This window comes from Lissotriton vulgaris, chromosome 1_1 (genome assembly GCF_964263255.1).
Source record: "Lissotriton vulgaris chromosome 1_1, aLisVul1.2, whole genome shotgun sequence".
NCBI classification, from domain to species: domain Eukaryota; kingdom Metazoa; phylum Chordata; class Amphibia; order Caudata; family Salamandridae; genus Lissotriton; species Lissotriton vulgaris.
In genome coordinates this window covers 1,022,926,107-1,022,944,461 of record NC_141685.1, presented here as the reverse complement: position 1 = coordinate 1,022,944,461, position 18,355 = coordinate 1,022,926,107, and the positions used below count along the sequence as shown (strand labels likewise).

The 18,355-nt window shown below is 46.1% G+C and overlaps 1 protein-coding gene across 1 annotated transcript in view; it reads left to right on the top strand.

Annotated features, from left to right (window-relative positions):
• QTRT1 (queuine tRNA-ribosyltransferase catalytic subunit 1) overlaps positions 1–18,355 on the top strand; it is a 325,564-nt gene that overhangs the window by 31,612 nt on the left and 275,597 nt on the right. The window contains exon 3 of the mRNA XM_086961633.1: positions 7,492–7,630. Coding sequence (XP_086817759.1) covers positions 7,492–7,630 — 139 coding nt within the window. The remainder of the gene's footprint in view (positions 1–7,491; positions 7,631–18,355) is intronic.

The window sequence follows — 18,355 nt, the reverse complement described above, 5'->3', positions numbered from 1 at the left end:
TTAGCTGACCTGGTTACTAGTAGACCAGACACAGTGATTAGGGCTTCCCTAAAGTCTTTGGAAGGCCCTGGTGGGCGGTAGATCAAAAGCCCAGACAGGGTGATGTTTTTTGTTAAGGGCAATTTTAAAAAGTGCACATTCACAGCCCACAATATCCTCCTTAGACAAAATGCAGGTATAGCAAGTTTAAAAAATAATTGCAATGCCACCACCCCAGCCCACTCTATTCAGTGTCCTTATAGTGTAACCCTGGGGCAGGGCCAGTGTTGGCTCGGCCTCCTTATCTTTAGTGAGCCATGTCTCGGTAAGGAAGAGGATATCAGGTACCTTATCCTGAATTAAGTCAAACACCTCAGCGAAGTGTTTTTGAGAGTGAACAGTAATTTAAATTAAGGAATTTTAAAGGCGGACGGGGAGAGGGAATAAAGATTTCAGCTGCTAATATTCTATAACTGCAGTGTGTGCAAAGAAAGGGGCCCTCTGAGGGGCACAGTTCTGGTATGCACAATGACTAATCCCAGTTCTGATAGCAACTAGGTCGTCCCGTGAATAAGACAGTCTTAAGATGACCGAACAGGCAGCATGTCTGGCGTTGTCCAGGCGCGGATGGGCGCAGAGAGGCTTGCCTTTGGCGCTCCAGCGGCGCGTCTGCATGATAGCCGGGATCAAGTAGCCGGGGGGCACAACTGGCTCGTCCGGGGCTAGCTCCTGGTTGACTTATCCCTGCAAGTGCTTGCAGCCTTTCAGTTCTCATTTCAGGGTATGATATGGAAGTCCTGTCTGCTTTTCCCAGGGATAGATTAGGTTTCTCACAAACTGCTAAGATAATATTTCAAGTGACCTAGCTTAAACTGTACACAATAGTCACCTGTTCAGCTAATATTGAGCTGTCTTAGCTTTTCCACAATGATTATTGCCAACAGTTTCTTATTAGGTCTCTAGACAGCAAATTAGCTGTCTCGAAGAGACATGTTGTGTATATACTTTGTGAGCTTCAGTCCGCCCATAGGCTTCCAATTTTCTGGCTCCATTGTCGCTGTCCTATACTTTCTCCCCATTTGTCCATGGAATGCCTGCCTCATGCCTCTTTCTGTGTTTATCCCTACCCGAGAACAGGGATCAATAAGTCCTATCGATCCCCTACTCTTATTTTAGGAAATGTTTTCGGAACTCGTTTTTTTCTTTGTTGAAGAGCACTTCACACAACTGGTCATATTTTCACTCTCTCTCAGATCCATTAAACAGGTCTGTAAATCTAGTTCTTGTCTCGTCACATTTGCTGTGCTTTCAAAGACTGACATCAAATTTCGGACGCTGTTTTCCAAGAGCGCCTTTTCTTTCTCTGTCTTCAAAGTGATTCTTAAATGTTCGTGTTTCCTGCGCTCATGGTGCATGGCTGATTAGTTTACATTCTTCGAGCAGCCCAGAAATGTCCTCCCGCCTCCCTTCTCATCTAAACTCACAAGTGTTTTTGTGTAGTGCTTTGTCCCTAGGTTACTTACTTCTGGGTGATTTCAGTTTCTGCGCATTGGAGAGCAGAGATTCACAATTGCTTTCTTGAAAAGTAAACTTGAGTACTTTTTAATAGAGAATCATCAACTTAATTTTTTTCTGATTTGAGGCATTGATATCGTTATATTAACCCTGCCCCACCTGGCTGCTGCAAGTGTTGTTTCCGTGGATTTATACAGAGGTGCATGGTGAGTACCGAAATCCAGAAGTGGGCACTTGGCGAGGCAGGCTAATCCCGCCGTGTTTTCTGCATAATCTGTTCGCTCACAGCTGAGATATGCATGTGATGCTGTTCCATCAGTTCGATGAAATATTAAATGTTTTTCTTTTTACTTTTCAAAAGCACAAACTTTTCAATGGCCCAGAGAGAAGCTGCCTTGCATACTAATAAGCACCTTAGCCCACCAAGGATCTCTGTCCTCATAGCAAACAGCACCTTTTCTTCCTCCCAAACTAAGTGATATGATGCCTCTTGTCATTGTTTGCACCCCCTACCACCTTCCTTCATTGTTTACCTCTCATCCACCCCCTCCCCCCTCCTGTCATTGTTCTCTCCAGGCAGCTTTCTTGTCTCTCCCACACCTAGATGTTACTTTGTATATTCTGTTGTGCGCATGCCTCTGCTTTTTGTATAGCATGCAATGCTTGTTTTTTTAAATTTTTAATAGGATGCGCAAAGCAGAGCTGAGGGCAAATGTTGCTGGTAAGCTATCTCAAACAGTCAATCAGGATTTATAAAGCGTGACAAATCACCCAAGAGGGTCTCAATTTTAGTTTGTTGATGTATACAGAGCCTTCGTTGTGCAGGGCTTTGTATGCATGGGTCAGCATGAATTGGCATCTCTTCTGGATCGGAAGCCTGTGTAGGTTCTTGAGGTGCGAGGTGATGTGAGTCCATCTAAAGAGGTTGAGGTTGAGGATGAGTCTTGCCTCCTTAGTTTTGTATTGTCTGTAGTCTCTTCAGGAGGCATGTAGCGATTCCTACGTAGAGTGTGTTCCTGTAATCCAGCCAGCTGGTGACAAGGTCCTTCTAGTGTTATTTGGGAGCCACCTGAAGATCTTACGGTGCATACGTATGGTGTGGAAGCAGGCAAAGAAGACTGATTTGGCCTGTTTCAGCATATATAGCTTGCTGTCCAGATGATGCCAAGGTTGTGGGCTTGGTCAGGGGAAGGGTCGAATTCAGCAGTTTACCAAGTGTCGTTCCATGGCAAGGTATTATTTCCAAAGATGAGGATTTCCTTCTTGTCTGGGTTGAGCTTGAGACCGTTGTCCTGACAGTTGTCCTTCATCCAGTCACTGATGTTCACCATACATCTGTGGAACTTGGCTCTGATGATGGTGTGGTCTTCTGACAGTGAGAGGAGGAGCTGGGTGTCATCGACATAGGAGATGATGTTGATTCCCTGTGATCTGACGGTGTTGGCCGTGGTCATGTGTGTGTTGAAGAGTGTGGGCCCGGGGGGCAATCCTTGTGGGACGCCGCTGATTATCTTCTTGGGTTTCACTTTGAATGGTGGGAGACAGATTCTCTGGGTTCTTTCAGTGAGGTATGAGGGGATCCATTTGAGGGTGTCTCCCTGGATTCTGATTTGGGGAAGTCTATTGATCAAGTTGTGGTGGGACATGGTGTCAAAGGCCACTGACTGGTCCACAAGGATGAGGGCTGCTGTTTCGCCGCTGTCTAGAAGGGTCCTGGGCTGTCTCTGTGCTATGGTGGACTCAGAATTCAGATTGAGAGAGGTCCAGGAGGTTGTAGTGTTCCAGGTGTTCGGTGAGTTGCTGATTGATTTACCTTTTCGAGAACCTTCGCCGGAAACCGGAGCAGGGAGATGGGCCGGAATCCTTGGATCTGCTGGATCAGAGTATGGGATCTTCAGACGTGTCCTCACTTTAGCGGTGTTCCAGTCCGCAGGGAAGGAGGGCGTAGTAAAGGAGACATTCAGGACCTTCTTGAGCTCGTTGCCAATTGTCTTGCCTCCGAGATTTAAGATGTGGTGAGAACATGGGTCCGTGGATGCTCCCTAGTGTATGGAGTTGATGATGGAACTTGTGGCTTGAGTTGTGAGAGGGTCCTAACAGGTGAGCCGGTGTTCGGGGTTTGTGTTTATGGGTGTGAGTAGGCTTATTCTGTTGGCAGCTGGGGTTTCAAGTTCTTGTAAATAGTTGAGATCTTGTCATGGAAGAAGTTCGCCAGGGTGTCACATAGTTCTTGGGAGGGGGTTGATGTCATTCCTGTGGCTGCGGGGTTGGAGAACTCCTTAATGGCGAAGAGCTCCTTGCTGTGGTGTTTGCTGACTTCTATGCAGTCTGGTAGAGCATTCTTTGTTTCTTTCAGGAGGCAGTGGTACTGATTGAGTGCTGTTTTGAAGGTGGTATGGTCTCCTGTCGTTTTGCTAGTACGCCAATTCTTTTCTAGTTGCCCACAGTTGCACTTGGAGGATTTCAGCTCCGCAGTAAACCAGCTGACTTGGCGAGGGCGACTATTTCGACGCATTCTGTGATCCACTGGGAGAGGTTTTTCTCAGCAGTTCTGGGTCAGATGATGTATCTAGGAGGCGGTAGTTGAGAACATTGTTCTACTGATCTTCTGATATCTTTTTCGAGTTTCTGTGTGTGGACCTGGGGAGGAGGATAGGGTGCCAGTGTTGATAGATCCTGAGATGGTGAAGTTTCACTTTGTAGTGATCGGTCCAGGTGAGCTGTGAGACCTGGTTGTTCTCGACTCTGTTGCTGGATGTAAATATGGGGTCAGCTTGTGTCCTGCGATGTAGATGGGGTCAGTGACCAGTTGTTGGAGGCTGTTGTTGCTCATGCTTTCAAGGTGATCGGTTGTGTTGGTGTCGCCGGGGTCATTGAGGTGGAAGTTAAGATCTAGAAACATGTAGTGCTCTGAGTCGGTGGCAATTGAGGCAATGAGGTCAGGGATGGCGTTGTATAAGCTGGGACATGGTCCTGTTGCTCTCTATGTGAGGGTGCCTTTGATGGTGCTTTTTCTATCTGTGTGAAGGCAGAAATTGAAATGCTCTTTTATCTGTGTTGGGTCCTCTGAGTAGGTTGTGCAGCGGATGGTGTCATTGTCGATGATGGCAATACCACCTCAGTATATTCGTTGTTTCGTCCTGGTGTGTTATCTTGTAGCCTTCGGGTATGGCAATTTCTGGCGCAGAGGCGGGATTCAGCCATTGCTCTGTGAGGAAGCTGACGTCTTGGATGAGGGATAAGATCGTGTTCCAGATCTCCATGGAGTGTTTGCTGAGCTATGGTTTTTTAGTAGAATGCACTGGAGTTGTGCTGTGGCGGTCTCGGTCTGCATGGTGGCTGCAGTCGTGTTTGCGATGTCACCAGCGTTGTTGGTTGCTTCGGTGTTGCAGATGAAGTGGAATTGCTGGCAGGAGAATGGTCCTCTGGTGGTTCGTGGAGATGTGCGGCAGGGTTCCTGGCGCAGGGGGCGGTCCAGGCAGGGACAGACACAGACAGGCTTGTCTTTGGCATGCTGGTGGCGCGCCCGCTGCACGCCTGTGCTGTGGCCTTCATTAATTAGGTCCTGTGAGAAGGGAGGGGCATGGGGGGCAGTGCGTGGGGCTAGGTGGGAAAAGGGAATGAGGGGAAAAAAAGCAGAAAGCAGTGAAAAATAGAGGAAAAGCAAGACAAAACCACTCAGAAACAGTGGAAAAGAAAGAAAGCAGTGGAAAAACAAGGGAAAAGCAAGAACACTCACAAAATGGGGTGAAAAGGAAGGAGAAAACAGTACAAAATGAGGAAAAATCAGGGGTGAGGTAGAAGCAATGGAAAGACAGGAGCAAGAGCGATGCAGCAGCATGAGGGACAGTTACGTATGAAGATTGCATTATGTAAGTCTGTGTATTACTAAAACCCATACTTTGGAAGCAGCATTTCACCTTAAACCTTTATGCGCATTTTGTAACAGTCTATCCTTTATTGTGTGTAATGCAAGTTTAAAATAATGACTTGCATGTTCAAAGTGCTTTCTGTCACAGGCTGTGACCTCGTAGCATAAGAAATGCGCAAATCTCTGTTCTCCACTTCACCAACCAAGATTTAATTCTGTCTCTCTCTGGTTACACACACACATCTAAAGGGCATTAACTAATAGAGATTTTATAATGTACTATGGCACATTTCCCACAGTAACCTCTTTTCAACAGTTATTTTGCATTCAAGCTGCTCATTATTTTATATGTAGCTACCTGACGGTGAAACACCAAAAAAAGTACAGAATATTTACAGCCAGATTCATCAAGCGAAATGCACTCGCAAAAGGGCCAGATTCTGAGAATCTGGCCCTTTGCGAGTGCAATTTTTGCATTTGGGATTCATCATCCCAAATGCAAAAATCGCTAATAACGAAATCGCAAATTTGCGAGGATTAGCATTTAAGGAATCTCTATTAGAGATTCCTTATATGCTATTCATGAAACATTTAAAAATTGCGAATTCGCAAGTTAGGACCGCTATTTACCACGAAGTCAAACCTCGTGGTAAATAGCGAAAACTTAGAAAAATGCATTTAAATGCATTTTTCTAAGTTGCATGTTACACACACACATGTCCTTTGGACATGTGTGTGCACAACATCAGTGTAAATTCACATTTCAGGGGTGCTACAGGGTGTCCTTTGGACACCCCTGCACCCTTGAAATCGCAATTTCATTTTGCGAATCGCTATTTGCGATTAGCAAATTGCGAGTGTCTTCCCATTCAATCCTATGGGCCTCTAGACCCATAGGAATGAATGGGGAGATATTCCTTAATTGCGACTCGCAATTTGCGAGTCGCAATTAAGGAATAATTAGAAATCGCTATTTCTTGAGTGATTTCTTGATGAATAGCATTTTGCTATTCCTTAATAGCGAATCAGTAAATTTCGCTATTAAGGAATCGCAAAATGTGTTCTTCATGAATCTGGCTGTTAGTTTTTTTTAGCCGCACTATTGACCCCACTCCCACACTCACTGATCCCGCCCCATTGCATACAGCAACACAGTTCCCATACTTTTTTTTAAGCACTTTGACTGCTGTTTAAGAGTTGGTATTCTGAGGCCAGTAACTGGCCACACAACCGAAGTGCGATGTTCCCAAAATGATGGCTACTTAGAGCAGCTTTCAGTGCCAAGTATATATTGTCTTTAACATTTTTCTACTTGGAGTGTTTTACTGCTATATTTTCAATGTAGTTTTATTTTCCTCTCAATAGTACATTATTAATTTCATAAACACATTTCTCTCTTTTGTCACAACAGTTCTATATGTCCAGTAATTAATTCACTATGGCATCATATCATTTTCCAATGACTGACTTTCACCTCAAGCCTTCATGTCTGTGTTGTACCCCTTTAATCTTGTTTTTTGTTAATATGTGAATTTCCTACAATATTGAACAGGGATCATTATTTTGTACTTAAGTACGGCATCATTAGCCTACTGTTTATCAAGAGCCCGCCAATGGTTATTGAAAACACTGCAGCAGTTTAGTAAAACCCGCACTATCTTGTGCACGTTCAAAATATTATAAACGCCATTGACGGTGTCAAACCTAAAAAAAACCATATAGCACAATTCAATACAGTGCACGTGCATTGTTGACACTGGATCTTATTCCTACCCAGAATCGGTTTAACACAAAGTAAGTGTGCCCCTGATATTTCTGAGACTTGACTGTGTTATTTTGTTGACTGCCCCTAATTATAGCGCTGTACTGAAACGCATTAACATTGTCAACGCCTATAGCTCTCTGATTGCTGAGACCTATTGCCTTCGCCAATGCTTGTTTTTGTTGCAGTTTTACATAGCATATACACGACCTAAAGGTATTAAAGCCCTTTACATGAGTACCAGTTACATTACACAAGGACACATTTTTAGTACCAGAAATCAAGCATGCTGCTTGGTCTATAATTTTTTGTCATTTGGGGGCCACAAGCTGTCATTTCTCATAATGTCTTTTTTTTTTTGTAGGACAGTGGCGGGTTCCAGATGGTGTCTCTGGTCGAGTTATCTGAAGTTACAGAAGAAGGCGTGCGCTTCAAGTCCCCCTATGATGGCAAAGAGATCTTGCTAACCCCAGAAAAGTCTATTGAGATCCAGAACGCACTGGGTAAGTTTGAGTCTAATCAACTTTCCTGGAAAATCTTTATTAGGTCTCGCCTGAGCCAGCGCACGTACTGCTCTGGCGAGACATTTAGTACCTGCTTTCAAAGTGCTACTTTGCCGGCCACCAGCGTGTTATTAGGCGAACAAGCGCATGTGACGTGCACAGCACTTTTGCCCGCCGCGCATGCGCGCACCACTCGCGGTTTTTAAAAATTTCATTTTTGAGCGCGCACACACCACTTGCGTCACCACTCGCTTTTTTTATATTTAATTTTCTGTCTCTCGCGCGCGCACACAACTCCTGGTCGCGGCCAATGCTAGTTAATCCTTTGGCAAAATGTCTTGTTGTGCACTGCTGACTTGCTGCCAGCACGTTTTGTCTCTTGTCCTGAGTGCAGGCTAAGCACTGCATTTACCATATGGGTATTGCAGCATTTCAGACTGTGTAGCGGAGGTGGTCCAGACTACTGCCTCACTGCAATGGCTCCTGCTGCTGTTTTGCACCAGCCTCGCTCAGTTCTACATTCATAAGGTGATAGGTGAAGCAGACATGCTTGGCAGCCCTTGTGATTGGGGGTGACGGACCTCCAGCGCATTTGCAAATGGGTATTTTGGTGTGGCACTGAACGCCTTCAGGCAGAATCCCTCGCAGTGGTATCCTTCTGGCAGTAACCTCTGGGCCAAACCTGGTTTCCTGCTTTAGTGGACAAAGCTTTCACTCACATCAGCGGAAGCACCTGCCTGCACTTCCAGTCCAAGCTGTATACTTGTTCTGGTAGTCTTATGCATCTCACATGGAGATTGCACAGAGCAAGCAGGGTGGGGGCGGGTACACTTCAGCAACATGGGCAAGGTGGAAAGTGACGTTTCATTAACAGATTTGGCACTGCTGGCAAGGAGAAGTGCTTTATAGTGGAAATTGCAGATGGATCCTGTATATAATACGATCTAGCTATTAAACCTATGCAAACTAATCTCCGCAAAGGGGTTGATTATGATGAAACTGCAGCAAACAACAGACCGTGAGATCTACATGATCACATGAGGCTCTGCGATGGAGGAAGTGCCCTGCTTTCCTCATCGCCCTCACTGATGAAAGATAGCTTTGAAAACCCACAAGGATTATGTTTTCTCTATAAACTGGACCTGAAACTGAAAGAAGAGTTTCACATGATAAAGAATACAGTGAGTGCAGCATAGGAAACACGTTTACGGCCACATAAGTTTTAATATACATGATACACCCCATTATGAATGGCTGACATGTCTCAGTATCTTTAATAGCAGACTTTTATACTGTTCATTTTAGCTCCTCAGCATTCAACTCCACTCCTTTTACACCACTGTGTCCTGCTTTTGATCATCTTTTTAAAAAAAACATTTTTTTAAACACTTCCAAGTCCATTCCATTCTTTTCTGCTCCCACTCCATGCCTCCCATGTTCCTGGCGAGGGTGGTGTAGTGCTGAACAGCCGCTACTATCGTTACCGGAGTACACGAGGTCACCTCTGAGTTCCATGACCTTGTAAAAGAATTTTGCCTACGGCCTCCTTCGTTATACCGCATGTCAAGGGGTACTTTTGTACCATATATTGGATTCATCTAAAGCCCGTGGTTTTTTTTTTTAAGGCTTTGCATTATTACCAAGCTATTTTTCTCCATTCACTACATGTATGCCCCATGTCCAGGCTTGAGAGAACCCCCACCCCTCCCCTCTCCCTCGTTCTTCCAGCTCCACTCCCTGGTACCAATAGAACTAGCTATTTTACAGTGCAAATGTGTTAACTGCAGTGTGAAGAAGAAGACGCTTTGGGTTCATTGGGATTATCCACATGTATGTCTGAGCACCTTTCGATTTCTACTTTTTAAAGTTCTCTAGAATATGTTAATTTCAGTTCTTTCTAAACCTAGTTTAGATGTTAAATGTTATTGTGTCAATACAGTTACAGATATGGCTACTTTGCAGAGATGCTGTTTACGAGATTCTGATGTTCGGTGATCAACTCATTCCACAGTTACCCAATTTTAAACATTGTTATAATGTGTGTGAGTGCTTACTCTACAAGCTTGTCTAGCCTTCGGCACTGATTGGGGGGCAGCTTCCGCAAATTGAAAACTTTGTCTCTATTTGACAATCACCCCATCTCCATGTACAAGGAAACCAGTGAATGAGAAACCAAGAGTAAACAAGCATTGTCAACCCAATTAATCTGACCATTGGGACCTATTGGCTTTGTCAGGGGATTTTTAGCAAAGCTGCACAGCATTCCCAATGCAGCATGGCTAAAGAATGGGGGGAAAAAAGCCTTTGACGGAGCCGACCACATAATTTTGTTGGTGTACACACCACGCATGCGCACGCATACAAAATAACGCAGCTGTTTTTTACTTTCATTTACAGATCAATAATTTTTTTAAGTGGGTGGGGAAAGAAACTGGGCAGAAGCAACACAGAGTGCCTAGTGAGTAACGGCATCAACACGACGAGCATAAATGGAGGGAAAAGCAAATTGATGAGAGAGCAACATGGAGCTGGTGATGAGGAAGCATTTGGGCGCGATAGAGGAACGTGAAGGAGTGGGAGGCCAGTACTTAAAGGAGTCCGCTGGAAAATATATGCACTCGCGAATACTTAAACAAATATGCATTGGCATAGCCAATAAGGCTTGCCTTTGGGACCTCATACATTTTTAGTCATGCAACAGTTGATGTTATTGCACCACGGATATTGTGCTGCATAACTAAATACTTATAAGGTCCCAAAAGCAAGACCTATTGGCTATGCCAATGCTTGTTTCTTTTGCTGTACACATTTCTACGATTGCAAATACTGACTTTCCTCGTTAGTTGATGAACAGTACTATCAGCTGGGAGACTGATTTCTTTGAGAAGATCAGTGTCTTTTCTCTGACCTATTGCGCTGACCCTCGGATCTAGGGGAGTTTTGCGAGAGGTGACCAGCAAGATAATAACATGTTAGTAACATTCCTTAATTTGATGACTGTTTGGGGTGTTTTGTTATGTTTAGTAATGATTTTGAAGCCGGGAATCTGAGGGGTACGGGAGACAGGAAAAATAAAAACAAGAAAAGCCTGCGGATAGGTTAGAGCGCTCTAGTGAGTCCGCCCCTCCCCCACTGCGCGCACCTTTGTGGAGCAGTTTCACATGAACACCTTGGAATTACTCTTCTGCCACGCACATTAATCTGCTTGGGTAAACAAGTCCCCCTTCAAAGAGTATCTCCAAAAAGAATAAAAGTTGAGGGTTGACAAAGTTTTGAAAGGACATACCCGGCATATTTGCCAGTTTTTAGTGCTTTGTGTGTAGAGTGTGAAGCTGTGAACCCTTGCTGGAGAGCTCGCTTACCTGTCTCTTTCGTCCTTTTATGTGCAACAAGATTTGTAGTTGAGTAATCCTCAATGAGCCCCCTTCCCGCCCGGCTAAAACTAAGGGCTCCCCTCCGGTTGAGGGGTATATGATAGAGAAGTTGGGTAGTTCGGGCCTGGTTTCATGAGGCTTAATACAGTAAATTAAAGTTCATCCTCTCGCTTGGCTGCCCGCAGCCTTTGTGGTGTTAATGCTCATTAGGCCTTGCCCAGCTTCAGGCTTTCAGCCCTGCGGAGGTGAAGGCCCCTACCAAGCTGCAGATGCGTGGCCGGGATCAAAACTTTGACACAAAGGCAGGCCAGTTGCACTGGCACCAGAAGCTGCAATCAACACCAGAAGCTGCAATCAACACCGGCTGCAGCACCACGACACACACCTGTATTCATGGAGTGATCTGTGTATGGACGGGTGAGGCTTTTGGGGGCGCTCACAATGTACATTTTTGCCTACCAATACTATTAGATGTGGTACCTTAATCCATTGCTGATGCTGCCTGGATTTTTGCAGGTTTAAACCCAGGCTGCGAAATTAAGAACGCACGCGCAGTCTCTTTAAATGAGGAGCGGTGACCGAAAATGAATACACTTTTTTAGCATATTCCACTGTTAAGCAATGTATATGATCGTACGCATTATTATTTTATACTAGGATTGTACCGTTGTTTTGTATAAGGAACCAACAAACCATTATGCAGAGTATTGGGCACAAGACATCATACCGTAGCGCTGCGAATCCTGAGGTCCGACACGCTGCCATTGTATGTATGTGGATTGTCTAAATTTTTAAGATGGGCTTGGTCCATCAGATTCAAAAGGCTTAGCGAAAATATTTAATTTGTGATTTTATTCTCATGTCCGTGTAGTTTTTAGGTCTCTGCCTAGAGACGCGCGAAGCGCGTTCTCGGCACAGAACTATTGTAATCGTTTCAGTCTCCAATGCTGACAAAAGGAGACAAGAGCTGGGCACGCGCCCAGCATTCTCAATAGGAGAGGTGCGACAAGAGCTGGTCACGCGCGGATTCAGTCGCGCGCACGCTCACGGCGCCAGCGTCCCCGCCGCGCGCCGATCACTGCTCTCTTCCTGGCCGGCATGAAGGAGATTCGCAACGCAGTGAGGGCACTGAGAGGTAGGTGCTTGTTCAGAATAGGCAGGCCCTTGGTCTCGCGCGTTCTTTGCTATTGTGTCTGAGTGTCTGCCTTTTATTGCATTACTATGCCTCTACTTGTTCTGTTAAGTCGCATACAGCCCTATAAGATACTTTGCTCCAGACTACAAGACGTATACGTTAGAGGTAATACATTCTGAATAGATTTCCTCCTCCAAGTCCGTTTATTTAAATATAATCTTTCACCTCTGCCATATACTACTTTGCCTGCATAGAGCCTTCAGAGACAAATCTTTGCCTTATATTTGAAATATCCATGTTGGGCCTCGGGCTAAAGTCACCTGTTCAGATGGTCTCTTCTTTTACAAACCAATACTCTTCAGGTTATGAGGTGGAAGGCAAGTGTCTGCAGCATTTCATGGGCAATGATTGCGAGTAATTGGGAAGTTATAGGTTCAAACTGAACGGTGCTAAGATTGGCACTATTGCAAATAAGGGAGAGCAGAACAATAGACTCCTTCCTACCGATGATCGTCCGTGGCCATGCCCTACACCACTGAAGACGTTGAAGAGCCTGTGCTTCAAGCTCAGCAGTGAGCTGGAGTTGATGGCGCAGGCTGCTTCTATCTCCTTTTCTTTTCACCTCAGACAATTCATAAAGCATGCCCTAATGCACCCAGCAAGGTTAACATTCTTGGGGCCCTGGCCACTATTGTTTCCCCTGTATTTGAGACTTGCCAAAACTCTGGTGGCCCACTTCAGATTATTGAATACTCAGCTGCTAGATTGGTGGTCATTCATTCACACAAGTTCTCTGTGGAACAAGCTTTCTTGGCCTCCTGTTTGAGCCCGAGTATCTTTTATGGTCTTATGTGGCAGTGTCCCGTCTTGCTTAGCAGGCAGCTGCACCAGTACACTTCCACCAATGTTCTCCCTTCCTTGAACCTTTTTGGTCTTGACAATCATGTACTTCAGGAAACCGGATTGGCAGAAGCATCTTCCTTCTTTCTTTTGAAGTACTTTTACTGGACTCTCTTAATTTCACTTCGAACCTTAGAACATTTCACAAGCAGTTGAGAAGCCTGAGGCAGGTTTGCAAAACCTATGTGTAAACCAGGATTTCAATGTAGGAATGTGAATTTTTTACTCAAAATCTACTTGTCGGCAAATTACTACTGAAATTTAATTGTCCTTTAATGAAATCTACTCGTCCCTTTCTGGTTCCTTCGTGAGAATCCTACAACAAATACATTATTGTTTTATGTGAACAAAACAAAAAAAATGTTTCCCTTTTACTGCTTGAGGTGTTTTTGGGTGCAACAGTGTTGTATTTTGAGAGTAAATATAGGTTTGTGTTTAACCCAGGGCTTGGTAGGTGTAGCGATAATACTACTGCAATTCTGGGAGGGATCTATTTTGCTAAAGCTGGAAAATGAAAAGTACAGGTTACACACATATTGTTGCAGGAGGTACATTAAAACACTTTTTAAAGGTGCTGGTTGTAACTTGTAACAAATTATTCACAATCTGTTTATTGGTGGCATTAACCTACTGTGCTTTCTCGCTGGAATTAGAATGTGGTCAAATGAAAACACATTGATCCCCACAACAGGTGCACTTAACCATAATCGTGTAATTAAAATGTGACCTGGTGGCAAAATCTATATCATTAGCCCCTTGAACTGTGTCATAGATTGGTACGGCAGAAAAGTTAGAATTCTGACATAGTCCCAGGTTATCTGTCACCATAGTCACATTTTAACATAAAGCATAAACTACTTTTGAATTTTCATCTTTTCCCTTTTGCTGCCCCTCTTTTTGAGTTCTGGTTCTTTAGAGATTGTTACTGTTCCTTCGTTTGCTTCACAGTTTTTTGCTAACAGCTTGTTTTGCTTATTTTATTTTTTCTTTACCTTTTTATTAGGTAAAGTATAGTAATCGTTTCAGCTTCTAGCCGAGACCTAACGAGGAGAGACAAGAGGTCGCCGCGCGCACCATTAAGAAGCATGGCAGAGTCTGATTCTGACGCGCGCCTTGGGATTGGGTCACGCGCGTCGGAATCCGACTCTGCCATGCGCCTTAGAAACCGAAACCTAAGAGCCGCGCGACGTGAGCTGTCTACGGTAGAAGCTCATGCGCGCGGCTCCTAGGTTTCGTTTTGCCTTGTATTATTTTCATTTCTGCTGCCTGGAAAGTTCCTTGTGTCGCCTGGATAACAATAGAAGCGCATATGGGAAGACGTTCAGAGGTCCTTCAAGGGCACCACCACGACCTTAGAGAGCGGCGGTGACTCCGGGGTTGCAGAAATCAGAATCCGCCGTCGAAACGCAGGGAGTTACAATGCAATCGGGCGGTTAATGTTCTACACGATAAGGTACAACGTGTTATGTACACAACCCCACCTGGAGCATAGATGTTGGCATTACTTAGTTCAGCCAAGGGCATAGCTTCGGGGGGTGGGAGCGGAGGGTGGGTGGATTGTTTGGGGTGTTAACGTCCCCCCAATACATGTAATTTCTGTTAAATAGTTGGCGCTGTACTAGTTGCCGAGTGCTGCTGTTGTAGCGCTTTTTCGGCACGCCTGGGGCGTGGTAAAACGGCCCTCCTCTGAGTGGTGAGGGAGAACGCTCGGCATAGGCTTTGGCTTTTGGGGGCACCGGCCCCGGCAGAAGCGAGTTTGCATTGGCTCTGTTGGAAACATGGAGCCTCAGCGGCGGTTGGCTTGATTCTGGCTCCTTGGAGGAGCCAACACCGGTTTTGTATTTGTAGGCCTCCGTAAATGCGACCGGTCTCTAGGGGCCGGTCCACGGGAGGCAGTTGTGCTCTGTCGAGACTTACAGTAAATTGCATTCTGGGTTTGCCGCTAGCTTGAGGGAAGAATTAGGATATATCTTTGGTTCTTGTGGCTTATTTTAACAAGAGCGGGTTGCATGACACTCTTGTCTAGGATTTGAATGACTTGGTTTACTTACTGGGAGTTTTCCGGTGTTGCTGGTTGGCCTGCTTGTGGGTTTCATCTGGTGCTCTGGCTCGGCCCCTTAGGATCTAGGCCAGTTTCTAACATTGGTTTTATGTAAGTTGGGAGACTTTGATTGGCTGTATTCTGGGTTACACACAGACAGCCACACACAGACACAGCCACACACAGACACAGCCACACACAGACACAGCCACACACAGACACAGCCACACACAGACACAGCCACACACAGACACAGCCACACACAGACACAGCCACACACAGACACAGCCACACACAGACACAGCCACACACAGACACAGCCACACACAGACACAGCCACACACAGACACAGCCACACACAGACACAGCCACACACAGACACAGCCACACACAGACACAGCCACACACAGACACAGCCACAGCCACACACAGACACAGCCACACACAGACACACACAGCCACACACAGACAGACACAGCCACACACAGACAGACACAGCCACACACAGACAGACACAGCCACACACAGACAGACACAGCCACACACAGACAGACACAGCCACACACAGACAGACACAGCCACACACAGACAGACACAGCCACACACAGACAGACACAGCCACACACAGACAGACACAGCCACACACAGACAGACACAGCCACACACAGACAGACACAGCCACACACAGACAGACACAGCCACAGACAGACAGCCACAGACAGACAGCCACAGACAGACAGCCACACACAGACAGCCACACACAGACAGCCACAGACACAGACAGCCACAGACAGCCACAGACAGCCACAGACACAGACAGCCACAGACACAGACAGCCACAGACACAGACAGACACAGACACAGACAGACACAGACAGCCACAGACACAGACAGCCACAGACACAGACAGCCACAGACACAGACAGCCACAGACACAGACAGCCACAGACACAGACAGCCACAGACACAGACAGCCACAGACACAGACAGCCACAGACACAGACAGCCACAGACACAGACAGCCACAGACACAGACAGCCACAGACACAGACAGCCACAGACACAGACAGCCACAGACACAGACAGCCACAGACACAGACAGCCACAGACACAGACAGCCACAGACACAGACAGCCACAGACACAGACAGCCACAGACACAGACAGCCACAGACACAGACAGCCACAGACACAGACAGCCACAGACACAGACAGCCACAGACACAGACAGCCACAGACACAGACACAGACAGCCACAGACACAGACAGCCACAGACACAGACAGACACAGACACAGACACAGACAGCCACAGACACAGACACAGACAGCCACAGACACAGACACAGACAGCCACAGACACGCGCAGACAGCCCCACACACGCGCAGACAGCCCCACACACGCAGACAGCCGCACACACGCAGACAGCCGCACACACACGCAGACAGCCGCACACACACGCAGACAGCCGCACACACACGCAGACAGCCGCACACACACGCAGACAGCCGCACACACACGCAGACAGCCGCACACACACACGCAGACAGCCGCACACACACACGCAGGCAGCCACACACACACACGCAGGCAGCCACACACACACACGCAGGCAGCCACACACACACACGCAGGCAGCCACACACACACACGCAGGCAGCCACACACACACACGCAGACAGCCACACACACACACGCAGACAGCCACACACACACACACGCAGACAGCCACACACACACACGCAGACAGCCCCACACACGCAGACAGCCCCACACACGCAGACAGCCCCACACACGCAGACAGCCCCACACACGCAGACAGCCCCACACACGCAGACAGCCCCACACACGCAGACAGCCCCACACACGCAGACAGCCCCACACACGCACGCAGACAGCCCCACACACACACGCAGACAGCCCCACACACGCACAGCCACACACACACACAGCCAACCACACACACACACAGCCAACCACACACACACACACGCAACCACACACACGCAACCACACACACACACACGCAACCACACACACACACACGCAACCACACACGCAACCACGCAACCACACACGCAACCACACATACAACCGCACACACACACAACCACACATACAACCACACACACAACCACACACACACAACCACACACACAACCACACATACAACCACACACACAACCACACATACAACCACACACACAACCACACATACAACCACACACACAACCACACATACAACCACACACACAACCACACACACAACCACACATACAACCACACCGTCAGGACACACTTTCACCAGGCACAGACACCATCAGTCGTCAGTGTACAGTTTCACCGGGCACAAACACCACCAGCCGTCATTGCACGGTTTTACCAGGCACACACCACTAGACGTCAGTGCATGCTTTCACCAGGCGCACACACCACCAGCCGACAGTCACACTTCCACCAGGCGCACACACAACACCAGCCATCAGTGCACACATCAATTGATAACGCATCCACAATTAACTATTGTAGCAATCGCAGTATGGCGCACTTTACTTTTAAACATATTCATCTAAAGCGCAGCATGCCACCATTGCTACAAAAATAATGACACATTTTTTTGGCCTACAATTTATAGACTTTTAAAAAAAAAATGTATTGAATAAAACCGTGGCAGTTATGAGAATAATCATATAGTAATGTCACTTTCAATCCGCAAAACTTAGGCAGTCGAACAATTCTCAAGACATTAGTCATATATTACACTTCTCAACTGACTGTTCAGGTCCATCTAAGCATTGCATCGCTAGAGCTCTCCATCTTCGTCATCTGAACTATCCATGTCGTCCTCTGGCAGCAATTCGCATATATCTCCCCTGAAAGTATTTCAAGGTGCCCAGATTTTATTCCATTTACGCGGGCTTCCCCTGGTCGCAATTTATAGACTTTTGTTGCTGTTGGTGTTGCAATATTTAGCAGTGCCAATAGCTCAAACTTAATTAACCCGAGACCTATAGCATTGTAAATGCTTGTTTTTTTTCTTTTTACTCTCTATTCGTTTTTATCTTTGATGTAATATTTGTATTGAATCTTTTTTAAGGTGTTAATGCTTTGTATACTGTTACGCTTTTAAGATATGTTTTTATCAAAATTAAGCCTACTTCTACTAAGGAACCATATTATATATTGCATAGTAAAATTTTGCCTAACTGGGTGCTACACCAATTAAATAATACCATATGCGCATTTTCCATCTGTAATATACATAATGAATATAATA